This window comes from Erinaceus europaeus, chromosome 3 (genome assembly GCF_950295315.1).
Source record: "Erinaceus europaeus chromosome 3, mEriEur2.1, whole genome shotgun sequence".
NCBI lineage: Eukaryota > Metazoa > Chordata > Mammalia > Eulipotyphla > Erinaceidae > Erinaceus > Erinaceus europaeus.
Window position 1 is genome coordinate 27497993 of NC_080164.1, and position 13002 is coordinate 27510994.

The following is a 13002-nucleotide window of genomic DNA, read 5'->3' on the forward strand; positions in this document are numbered from 1 at the left end:
TCTAGCACCCACTCTCCCCTGGGGACCAAAGCAGAACATCTCATCCATGTGAAGAATGCACTCGGCACTGAGCTACAGCCCAGCCTGTGTTAGCACTGGGTATTCAGATAGGGAGTTTGTCAATACTTTTAAGATAAAACAAAAAAACAGACAAGCCTAGAGCCCTAGAGCATTACAGCAGAAGCTGAGACAGAAGGCTAGCTGGTGTGGACACCTCTGAAGCGATGCATGGTTTGTGTCCCACTGCCTCCCAACACTCACTTAGGACAAAACTGGAATAGACCCAAAGCATGAAGCTCGTGACACTCACACATTAGGCTTTAGAGACAATGAGGGGCTGGGTGGTGGCACACTCAGTAGTGCACATGTCACCTTACACAAGGATCTGGGCTCAAGCCCCTGGTCCCCACCTTTAGGAGAGAAACTTCACAGGCAGTGAGGTAGTGCTGTAGGTATCTCTCCTTCTCTGGCTCCCTTTACGAAAAAAAAAAAAAAGAGAGAGAAAAAAAGAGCCACTGGTAACAATGGAGTCATGTAGGCACTGAGGTTCAGTGATAACCCTAGTGGCAAAAAGGGAACAAAGAAAAAAAAAGAAGAAAAGAAAAGAAGAAAAGACGGAGTGACCGGTATACACAGGCAGACTTGGCTAAGTGCCACTAGAAAAGTGTCCCCAGTTAGCAGGATTAATTGCTTGGTCTCACTTCTAGAAGATGCTATAAAAACTCCTAGTAGAGGGGCTGGGTGGTGGCTCACCTGGTTGAGTGCACATGTTACAGTGCTCAAGGACCCTGGTTCAAGCCCCTAGCCCCCACCTGCAGGGGGAAAGCTTTGCAAGTGGTGAAGCAGTGCTGCAGGTGTCTCTCTTTCTCTCTCCTCTACTGCTCCTACCCTCTTGATTTCTGGCTGTCTCTATCCAATAAATAAAAAAGATAATAATAATAAACTAGTAGAGTTGGATATGCTCTAATTAAACATACTAGAGAGTCTGGGCAGCTGTATATGGAGCAAACTCACTGGTCTGAGTCGAGTGAACTTGGTTGGCTAAAAGAGCAGCACTGGTCTGTGTGAGTCCAGATCTGACACAAGACCAGTGGCTCTCAGTTCTGGCTGGGGCATCAGAATTCTCTGGGGAACGCTGGGCCTCAGTGGCAGCACTAAGACTCCACCACTCCTACTGGCCGTTTCTTCTTTTTTTAAATTTCTAATATTTTTCTTTTAATTAGATGGCAGAGAAACTGAGGGAGGAAGAGAGAGGTAGATACCTGCAGACCTGCTTCACTGCTCGTGAAGCGGACACCTCTGGGGAACTTTCAAAACACTGATGCCCAGGCACCAAAGCTGGTCTAGTTTATATGTGGGCTAGCTACAAGCCTTTCATAACTCTGGTAAAAGCCTTAAGCCAAAAAAAAAAAAAAAGTTCAAATCAAACTGTGCGTGTGGAGAGGCTTAGGCAGTAGCATCTGCTGCTGTGTGCTGAGGAACATGTTCAGATGCTCCAAGAATCAGGCCAGGCAGCTGCTCTGAGAAGGAGGAGGAAGCAGAACAGTGGGTGGCTGTGGGGGTGCTCTATGGAGCCCCTCCCAGCAGGAGGCAGACCTGATAGTAGCCTTGTGATGCGGGGACCCTGATGCACAGGCCCTGACTGTGCGAATGAAGGGACTAGCTGAGCACACACAGGGTTTGCATTACGCTGTTTTTTCTGATTTCAAAATGAGCCAGTCTGAATTTTTACTAAAGCCAAGGGAGTAGCACATAAGCTCTATTGCTGAGAAAGAGAAACAGGGTGTGTGTGGGGGAACCTCCCAAGCTGCGATGTTAATGTCAAGCTAGGCGAAGAGGTCCTGCTGGAGGTCTCGGTTCTGTGGTCAGGAGGGAAGCTTTAACTCAGAGCTCTGCTTCTGTCTGGGCTGCTCCCCACTGACACTGAGGCTGCGGGCCAAACTGTCTCCACCACTCCCCGCCATGGCTCCTTCTGAAACTAAGGTGCATTTTATAGTAGGTGCGCTTGTGTGACTGAATCACCCACTTGTGTTTAGACCTTAGCTGTGGGTGCACTGAAGGATGCTGTGGTCTCTTTCTCTCTATCAAAAGCAAAAAGCAAAACCAAAAACAAACAGTTCTTAGTTGTTTGCACTCAGAAAAACAAACCAGCCATGCAAACAGTTAACTGAATGAAGAAAAACAAAAAACCCACAGGATTTTACTGACCAGTGTACTATACTATAAAAAGTGCTGGCTTTGTTTTGTTACTTAATTTAAGAGTATGGTAAGTTGGGGAGAGTAAGTGGGAACTTTTGAAAACATCAGTAGCTAATTTTTTTTTAGAGGTTCATCTGCCCTTTTCTTTTCTTCTGGTAGAGGGTGAGAGACAGAGAGAGATCACTTGTAAAGCTTCCTTTTCTTTTCTTCTGGTAGAGGGTGAGAGACAGAGAGAGACCACTTGTAAAGCTTCCTTTTCTTTTCTTCTGGTAGAGGGTGAGAGATAGAGAGAGACCACTTGTAAAGCTTCCTTTTCTTTTCTTCTGGTAGAGGGTGAGAGACAGAGAGAGACCACTTGTAAAGCTTCCTTTTCTTTTCTTCTGGTAGAGGGTGAGAGATAGAGAGAGACCACTTGTAAAGCTTCCTTTTCTTTTCTTCTGGTAGAGGGTGAGAGATAGAGAGAGACCACTTGTAAAGCTTCCTTTTCTTTTCTTCTGGTAGAGGGTGAGAGATAGAGAGAGACCACTTGTAAAGCTTCCTTTTCTTTTCTTTTTTTTTTTTTAACACTTGCATTTCTTTCTTTTTTTTTTTTTTTTAATTATCTTTATTTATTGGATAGAGACAGCCAGAAATCAAGAGGGAAGGGAATGATAGAGAGACAGAGAGATACCTGCAGCCCTACTTCACCACTCATGAAGCTTTCCCCCTGCAGGTGGGGACTAGGGACTCGAACCCCGGTCCTTGCACATTATAATATGTGCGCTTAACCAGGTGCGCCACCACCTGGCCCCAAAAGCTTCCTTTTCTAATAGGGACCAGGGGTTGAACCCGGGTGTCCTCGTGTGTGGTAATGTGTATACTCTATTGGCTGTGCCACTGCCCAGCCCTGTCTGACAGCTTAGTATGTGCTTAACAGGACTCCATAATCCTCAGAAGTTGTTTTCAACAAATATACTTTTGGTGGGAAAAAAAAAAAAAAGACAAATTGCCAGCTAGCTAGAACACCATGTACTACAGAGGAATGAGTAAAGTGGACTCTGGGCCAACTCTCAAAGGGATTACCTCAAAAATTAATTTTAAGTTGAATTTTTGTTAAACCATTTGATTCTCTGAGTTGGTAGGAATCTTAAAACTGAAACGACCCAGAGGGGCATGGAAGAAGTAATGTCTCCAGACTGGAGGGTTCCCGGGCAGGAGGGGCTGATTCCAATCTCTCGGCCCCCTCCCGTCACTGACTGACGTCCTGTGGCCATGGCCGGCTGTACTCTGCCCTGCCAGGCTCATGGCCAGCTCCACTTCAGTGCGGCACTAAGCCCACTGCTGGGAGGAGTGTGGGAGAGGGTGTATGTAGGCCAATGGGGCTGGACTCAAGTTCTGCTTCCCTCGTGAGCAAATTGAAAAGGCCATGTGGTCTTAGAAGAGCTGTCAAATCACCCAGGAAACTGATTAGAAAACTGATGGATGCTGATCAGGGCTCAGAGAAGCAGCCTCTGGGTGTGGCTAGTCAGAGCTGGGACAGGCTATGAGTGTCAACAGTGAAGATTTAGACCACAGAGAGGCATGCAGAGTATCTTGGTCAAACTTTATTCCACTTCATGTGAAAATGACCAGATTTGGCATCTGATGGACTAAAAAAAACAAGGGGTAGAAGGCTTTCTGCCATTTTCACGTGGTACACAATGTGTGCGGTACACATCCCGCTCAGATATTGTTTCTGCTGAACAGAACTAGCCTAGAAATAAGGAGGGTGCATGCCAGTGGAGTCTGTTGAGATTTGCACGCTGGGTGTAAGAGACCAGGCAACAAGGTGAGACCTACACGCCACCTGCTAGCCACTAGTGACTGAGTGTGACACTATCGTGGCAAAGCTGGAAAAAGCAGTCTGGTTGGTGCTCAGTGGTGTCAGATGCAGCACCTTGGGGGTGGCATTTCTGAGGTTTCCGGCAGACCTCAGGGGTCACCTATTCCTTCTGCCTTCTAGCTATAGGAGATGTACCAAACACTCACTACTTGGAAACAAAACGCTCAAGTGAAGTTTCAACCACAAATTTCACTACCAGGCCTTCTGACAAGTTTTAAGAGGGTTGTTCCAGCACACTTTTAAAAGAATCGAGTTAGCTAGAGCTCAAAAATTGTATATACTTTGACAACATCTTTTGAAATAGTATTTGATCTGTTGACAGATTTCTTAAAAATGCAATGACAACATGCACCCTTAACACTGTTACTTTATAGCACTTAAAGCTTAGCACCTACTTGAATGAAAGGGGCTTGAATGGTCGGAATCAAACACGCTGCAGACATCAGTGGTACTTGAAGCTCCAGACGCGGGAGGAGGTGTGAGTGGGGTCCGGGGAGAGTTTGGTGCGGATGCTGTACTCTCTGGCTCACTCTCGGGGATCCGGCTGTAGCTGATCTTCCTTGGCTCCTGCTGCAGAGGGGTGGGGTGCCTCATGGGACCTGGTCTAGGGTTTGATGGCCGAACACCAGGAGATTTGAGGGGGTAGCTATATTTTTTGGGCTGTAAACAAAGGGAAAAAGAAAAAAAAAAAACACAATATTTACAACACTGTAAAGGAAAAGGCAAGATTTTTCTATACATGCCTCGTATAATTCAACTAATACCCTGGAAAGCCACAAATCTCTAATAAAGAAGCTGATAGTAATTTAAATCAAAGCATTCAAGTTAAAAGTACCAATATCCTACTTCTGTAAAGACTTAGCTACCTATTAGGAAATTCATTTTTCCAGATAACCGAGTGTTAGCTCTGTAAATACCAAGCTCCGATTTTAGTGCTCTGGGGCAGAATCTTATTAAGATATGCTGTGTACTAGAGATGATCTGCAAAATGAATAAATAAATAAAAATCCTGTCTTCCTCTAATGAAAAATGGCTCTGACAGGAAAAGGAGAGAGAGGGAGAGAGAGAGAGAGAGATAGACATGCTGTGTTGTTTCTCTATTTCTCTTTCCAGACCAGCCCTGTCCAGATCAGGCCCCTCTGGTTGTATGTATTTTTCTTTCTGTGGGGGATTAATGGTTTAGTCAACACCCCCTCTGGTTTTGAAGACAGAGTATGTAGTTTATTTAACCTTGCTGGCAAAGCTAGGCTCATCAATATGAATTCTCAAGTCCTACAGTGCTGCAGTGCAGTGCCACAGGATTTCCTGAGCTCCCTGCCATTACACTGAGTGGCCAGCACTCCTACCTGTCTGCACAAGCTCACTGCACTCCTTACAGAGCACTCCCCACTGGCACCACTTCCTCAATGGGCGGACTGTGTCACTACCAATCTGCTGTGTATAATCCATCTGGGCAAACAGTTTTGGAGCCTGTCCTCTGAGGTTGACTGCTTAAGCTATAGTTGAAGGGCAGAATGAGGTTCACCTCAGCTACTTGGAAGTCCTTTATGTTTATCTCTTGATTCTCTTATGAGCTGATACTACTATATATAAATTTGGCCAGGCCCTGATAAGTAATGAAAGTCATTATTTTTTAAATGCATACATATGCATTGTAACTGAAGCTTTAAAATACATCTTGAATAACACTTTTGTTTAAAAGGGTTTTCTTTTTTTTGCCTAGTTTCTTTATAGCAGATCTGATTCATATTGCTATCAGTGTTCAGTTACTCATGGAACCACGTGGGCTACTCCTGAGAGTACCGGTGAGGAACTTACTATAGTTGCTCACGTGCACTTCATCTGAGTACCTCTATCAAAGCATCTGCTCAGCACACAGAGGTGACATCACCAGACACAGTGAGGGCTGAAAGCATAAACACAGAAGCAGCACAAATGTGCAAGTGCTTACAAATCTGGGAGGAGGTTTAGAGTTGCGTGGCTCTATTTCTAGGGATTTGTTGAACAGATAATCAGTAAATTCTTTTTCCATGCTAGCTCCCATTGGATTCAAGTTTTCAAAGAACTTCTGAAACAGAAGCAAAGAAATAATCATTAATGTTTACTGCTATTAATTCAGTTTCAAATTCATGGAAAACGTCAGAAAATCTAAATTATGGAAACATCAGCTGTTTTTAAAACTGAATCAGAAATGTGTATCCTCAAATAATCGAACTCACTTTGATATCAGATTCTACTCGTAAACAATAAGGCTGATTTTGGTACTGCTGAATCTCTCCTGTGATTTCTGCTACTTTCCTCCTTTTGCTAAAGTTTATAAGCTCTTTTCCATGCCTTTTTAGGACCTCAGGATTGCCTTCTTCTGTTTTCAGGATATTCGTTAAGTAAATTCCTAGAAGATATAAGGCAGTTATTTAAGAACAAAGCAAACACTAGTTTTCTTCTCCCGCAGTCCCTGTGGGCAGAGTGTACCTAATGCCATCGCTACTGCCCAAGTCGAGGACAGAGCTTCCTCTTCCCCCACTTTTCTTTAATTTTTTAAAAATTACCTTTAATTTATTTATTGGGTAGAGACAGCCAGAAATCAAGAGGGGGCGGGAGATAGTGAGGGAGAGACAGACAGACACTTACAACATTGTTTCACCACTGGTAAGGCTTTCCCCCTTCCAGGCTGGGGGACCAGGGACCAGGGACTCAAACCCAGGTCCTTGTGCACTGTAACATGTGCGCTCAGCCAGGTACACCACCACCTGGCCTCTCTTCCTTTCTTATTGCCACCAGGGTTAGTGCTGGGGCTTGGTGCCTGCATGATGAATCTATGCACTGGGTGGCCATCTTTTTCCTTTCCTCCACCCCTTTTTCTTTGATAGGACAGAGAAACTGAGAGGGGAGAGGAAGACAGAAACAGAGACACCTGAAGAACTTGCTTTACCACACGTGAAGCTTCCTAGCTGCAGGTGGGGAACATGGGCTTGAACCTGGGTCTGTGCACAAGGTGATGTGTATACTTAACCAGCTGTGCTTCTTACTGCCCAGCCCCTCAATAATACTTTTCAAAAGGAACCACTAACTTTCCATACTCCTCCCCAAAGCCATGTTATCTGAGATAAATTACAATTTTGTTAAAGGAACTTTCTGTCACTAATAACAGGTATTTTGGGCAAAAGCGGGACAGTTAAATTCAGAGGATCACATTTATTTTCGCTTACTTTTATTTAAATAAAATTTTATTTATAACCATTATGCTATCTCCCCAGCCCACAATTTTATTTATCTACTGGGCAGAGACAGAACTGGAGAGGGAAGGGGGAGGCAGAGAGAAAGAGAGACATCTGTAGCACTGCTTAACTGCTCATGAAGCTTCCCATCTACAGGTGGGGACCGAGGGCTGGAGCCCAGCTCCTTGTGCCCTGTAGTATGTGCACTCAACCAGGGGCACCACTTGGGCCCTTTTGCACTCTCTTGAGTTCCTGGAAGGGAGGCAGTGCCGTCTGCCAGGCTCGCTTACGGGAATATAGAGGATTTGCAAGCACCAGACCCAGGACATGCATGTCATATCTGCGTATTCCAGTCTCCAGCACTTCTAGATTAGTGGCGAGTTCTGAGCTCTGCTTTCCCTAGAACTGTAGGCTAGGCCCCAGATGTGGAGACAGAAAACATGCACTGTAATTCTTTTTTTTTTTTTTTTAAGAAAGTCTTTTTTTTTTAAGGTTTTATTTATTTATTAATAAGAAACATACGAGGAGAGAGAAAGAACCAGGCATCACCCTCATACATGTGCTGCCGAGGACTGAACTCAGAACCTCATGCTTGAGAGTCTGATGCTTTATCCACTGCGCCACCTCCCACCACACACTGTAATTCTTGACCCAGGACAGCGAGACCTGGAGCTAACACTTGCTTTTCTCCCATGGCGTAGTAAAGGTTCGGAGTCAGCTCCGCTGCTTTCTGCCTGGCTTTCCTCCCCGTTCATGAGGGGAGGCAGGCCAAGACTAGGCCCTTCTTGCTCCTTGTGCTCTCCTTTCATGCTCCTGTCTTTCTGCCTGAAGGACTGTAGTATTTTGGGCAGAGAGTGGGGTGTGTGAGCCTCAGTTGGTCCACTTGTGACACAGGCTGAGTCTCTGCTGTGCCAAACACGGTCTCGGGAACCACAGACACAGCTGTGGAGACTCCCTGCCCTGGCCCGGGGTGGGGTGGGGGTCACCGCAGCACAGTGGGTAAGTGCTGCAGCAGCAGTAATGCATGAAGAGGCCCTCTGAGGACGAGGGGATGCCACACTCTGCTTCCCACCGGTGGGGGGAGACAGAGGCAGCCCAATGAGGCGATGCTTCAGACAGCCCTGGAAGCCAGCTGGGGCTGGGTGGGCACTGAAGGCCAGCAGCAGGGTGCAGGGAGCACAGCTTGTGCTGGATCTTGGGAGGCTTCATCTTTTTCTTGTGTTGCTGGGGCTCCATGCATGTGTGACTTCTGCGCTCCAAGAGCACCTTTCCAGATCCATATACAGAGTAGGAGTGGAGGGAGAGACACCACAACACCAGAGCTTCCCCTGAGGCTGTGGCACCCCCACACTGTGGAAGGGCTTGAACCCAGGCCGCCCCCATGGCAAGGCATGTGCCCTGCCCAGTGAGCTGCCTCTTGAGCTTCTGGAAGCCCTGGTGTGGGGTGGAATAGAGTGGCAGGATAGGCAGGCAGCCATGGCAGGAGTGACAGGCCTGGAGCCTCTCAGCACGCAACTCTACCTGCCTGCCCACCCCCTCCTTTCGAACACTCATGCGGCAGAGGCACAGGCTTTAAGGTTTAAGCTTCTGGCTACATCCTTGAAAAGCCTCACTCCATGGGCAGGGAACAAGGTCACAGTAATGAAGCCTGATGGTGTGTGGTCACTAGGAGTGTCAGTGATGGCTCTTCCTCCCCGCCAGGCTGCCTCACGGTATCAGAAGACACCCCATGTGTCCTGTAAGCTTGGGCTCTTTTCATCTTTCCCACCTGCCTGTCAGCAGGCTCTTCCGCTTTTCTTTGGGAGTGAGCTGCACAGCCCAGCCAGCTCGCACTGAGTCTCAGACCAGCCCCTGTAGTGTGCAAGTCTCATGCACGGCCACAAAACAATGGCTAACTGTGACGGGAGTGTGAGGCATAGCACTGGGTCTTGAAGACCCTTAGGTAAAGAGTTGTAGCCTGATGCGGCAGGCTCGTGGAGATGGCGTTCAGCACTTGGCAGATGTCCATAGAAGGCCGCTGAGGTTGCAATGTGAGGCCAGGCGCTCGAGGGGAGCTGAGACAGGAGCGTCTGATACGGAGTTCCTGATCCTTAGCGAGTGCTCAAGAAATATTTGTGAACAGACTGAGTAACATAAACACAGCAAACCTACTCAGGGACTTCCCAGGCTCCCTACTATGAATTGGCACTAGCTGCCATACCTAAAAGGGAAGGCACAAATCTTAATGATCTGCCAGGAGGAGAAAATTAACGCCCCAATAGTTTCATACAGAATTAATGGGGGAGAACAGGAGATACCAGGGAAACAGAATAAAGTGATAATGACAGAAAGTACTGTAACAATAAAATCAGAAGAGAGTAATTTTCTTTCATGGCCCAGTAGGTGGCACAGTGAGTGAGTGAAGCGCTGGGTTCTCAAGCATGAGGTCCTGAGTTCCATCCGTGGCACTGCATGTGACAGAGTGATGCCCTGGTTCTAAATAAGTTAGGAGGAAAAAAAAAAGATCTTATCTTTCCTTTTTAAAACAGACTTATTTACCTGAGAGACACCAGAGCAGCACTGGTCGGTCGCATACAGTGCCAGGGATTGAGCCTGGGACCTCACACATTTGAAGCAATGTGCTCTATTCCCTGAGCCACCTCCTTCCATAGCTGTTAAGATCTTGTATTTTTTGAAGAGAAAGAAGAAATTAAAGTAAAACAAAAAAGTAAAGAGAGAAATGAGAAAGGTATACTGCAAACAGGAGCAATCTGAAAATCAACTCGACTCTGGGATAGTCCAGAGAGAGTTGAGATGGAAAGCTATGTGGCTCACAGGTCACAGCAAATGTGACCACACTGAGAAAAGCTGGCAAATAGGGGGCTCAGGCATTAGATATTTGGTAAGTGGTTACTTCCTGCTGGCATATTACACATGTGGCTATTCGGTTATTTAATGTTAATACCCAGAAACACAATAAGAAGTCAAAAGAAATGCTCACCAAAGAAAGGCACACATGGTGGATTAATAGACCTGAGTTTTGCCAAATATTTCTTATAGTGATCTTCACTTAATTCATGAGCTTCTTCTAAAATTTTCCTTTGGCGACTTGGTATTTGCTACAAGAAATGACAAGCAGAGAAGAGGCCCAGTTATGACGGTGTTAATTTTTTTTTAGTTAATTTTAAAAAATATTTATTTATTCCTTTTTGTTGCCCTTATTGTTATATTGTTGTAGTTACTGTTGTTGTTGTTATTGATGTCGTTGTTGTTTGATAGGACAGAGAGAAATGGAGAGAGGAGGGGAAGACAGAGGTGGGGAGAGAAAGATAGACATCTGCAGACCTGCTTCACCGCCTGTGAAGTGACTCCCCTGGAGGTGGGGAGCTGGGGGCTCAGACCGGGATCCTTGTGCTTTGCGTCATGTGCGCTTAACCCGCTGCGCTACCGCCCGACTCCCGACAGCGTCAATTTTATGCTAAAAGAATACTGCTCAAGAAACTATCTTAAAGCAAAGTTGGAGGTCTGTGTAGGTGCGAGATACCTCATGTATTTTACTATTCCCTGAGCAATTACAGGAGCACTTAACTGCACATTCTACTACAAATTGAGTACTGAAAGCTTTTTCTTCTTCTAACTTAGACTCGAACTCATGAGTGTATTTTAATGGGAACGGCTACTTCAACATGAGCAACCACCCCTTAGTAAATTCAGATAATGCTACCTAAAGGCAGGAGGCACTGTTTTAAAATTAGGATGGTCTCTGCTAGAATCCTGGTTCTGAGAACAGGGGATAGAAGTTTCTCCCAAGGACGCCCCTAGAAGCCCACCTCGAAGGTGTGGTCCAGCCGGTAGACCGGGGATGAGTTCATGGCGCTCACCACCTCCAGGACACCATTGAAGTTGTTCAGCTCCTGAAAGACTTGCAGAATCTCAATGATTCGATTCACCACAGCTACCCTTTCTTCTAAGTTTTCCGTTTCTACAATACACCTGGGCATTAAAGAAAAAAAAAAAATCAGCAAATGTGGCTCTTCCCTCACTAACCTGTGATTTATGTAGCGAATGAAAGGCTAGGGTAAAGGCTGGTTTCATGGAACACATGGCAGGCAGATAGTGGAGGCTGCAGCCAGGGCAGTGCCCTCGGTTGGTCAGGATGCACTCCTCCTACAGCTCAGACCAAAGGCCCGGCCCAGCCACTGCTGTCCTCTGTCCTACTCCAGCTGCCGGGTCCCCTCTCCACACTGGGATTAACAGAAGAAGGGCATGGGGGGGGGGGGGGTCTTTGGGATGCAGATGTGTTCTAGGGAAATCTCCTCTTTGACTCAAGAATTCTGTGCTTACTGTTCTTCATCTTCTTGCATCTAAGATGGTGACTAAACCTTAATTTCTTTATTTGATAAAAGCAGAACCATTACATCTCTAGAAACAGCTTTTCATTTAAGCATAGTGGTAAAAAGTCAATGAATGTATTCTGAAACAATAGAGTAAAATAAGGTACTTATGGGGAAAATAGCTGGTCCAGCAAAATAGCTTGCCTGGATAAGCCAGTGTGCCTGCTTTGCCATATGCACAACTCAGGTTCAAACCCAGACCTCACTGCACGGAAGAAGCTTGTTGCTGTAGTTATCTTTCTCCATCTCTCTTAGTCTCTGTCTCTATCAGCCTTTCAAAGTAAAATTTGGTAACATGACATTATGTGGAATGCAGTAAACCAGTCACAAACGGGCAAATACTGACTCTTACACAGTCAGACTTACAGAAGCAAAGAACAGAATAGTGGTTGCCAGGGGCTGAAGGAAGGAGCAATGGAAAACTGCCAGTCAAGATGCATAAAGTGCGAGCTATGCAAGAGGAGAAAGTTCTGGAAGCCTTCTGTAAAACAGTATGGCTACAGTTAACAATACTGCACTTACTGAATGCTGCAGTTAAGGTAGATATGGTGTTATCATAAAGGAGGAAAAGAAAAAAAAGAGCAGCAAGTGGTCTTCTCAGTAATCTGTTAATATCAGGACAGAAATGAAAATGACTGGCATGTCTTATCAGTTGTGCTGTACTTTCAGACTTAAGTTTTAGTTATGATGGAAACAGGTCTTGCGTCTTGCATACTTAAGTGTTTTTACTCAGATTGATAATGAAGTCAGGAGTCAGCATTCCCTTTAAACTGCATGTTCATGTGTATATGTTTGTGCTCATTATGTAACATTAAAAAAAGATTTAGTGGTTTGGGAGGTGGTGCAGTGACTCTCAAGCATGAGGTCTGGAGTTCAACCTGTGGAATGGCAGAGTGATACTCTGGCTTGCTCACCCCAATTAATTAACAAATAGCAAATATTTATTTTCACAAGGGAGAGACAGAAAGGAGAGAGACACCAAAGTACAGCTTATCTCTGGCACATACTTGTGTTAGGGTTTGAACCTGAACAAGGAACCTCAGGCACCCAAGTCTGGTACACTGCCACTGTGCTACCTCCCTAGCCCTATAGAGGATTTAGAGTCTCTGGAATGTCCACAGGAGCAAATGGCAAAGAAACATCTATTCAGGGAACTCTACAGACATTCAGTAAGATGCAAAAGTTTGCAAGACTGCTCCCTCCCTCCTTTCTCCCAAGGGCTTCTAGGAGGGTTGGAAAGAGTCTATTCCAGAGGGATGTAGCCAGAAAGGCAGCGTGCTCCAAATCCATCTGGGGGTCTCCTCCCTGCAGGACTTCAGCATTTCCCATCCTGTCCCCAGCTGCTGAGGAG

General features: G+C 45.8%; 1 protein-coding gene across 5 annotated transcripts in view; it reads right to left on the reverse strand.

Moving 5' to 3' along the window:
* SOS1 (SOS Ras/Rac guanine nucleotide exchange factor 1) overlaps nucleotides 1-13002 on the reverse strand; it is a 112233-nt gene that overhangs the window by 6739 nt on the left and 92492 nt on the right. For all 5 annotated transcript variants that reach the window (XR_009548896.1, XR_009548895.1, XM_060186887.1 and 2 more), the window contains 5 exons: nucleotides 11088-11250; nucleotides 10259-10376; nucleotides 6280-6452; nucleotides 6012-6128; nucleotides 4456-4720 (listed from right to left, as the gene is read on the reverse strand). Coding sequence is in view for 3 of the 5 variants with exons in the window: in XM_060186887.1 (XP_060042870.1) it covers nucleotides 4456-4720; nucleotides 6012-6128; nucleotides 6280-6452; nucleotides 10259-10376; nucleotides 11088-11250 (836 nt within the window). In the remaining 2 variants the exon portion in view is untranslated. The remainder of the gene's footprint in view (nucleotides 1-4455; nucleotides 4721-6011; nucleotides 6129-6279; nucleotides 6453-10258; nucleotides 10377-11087; nucleotides 11251-13002) is intronic.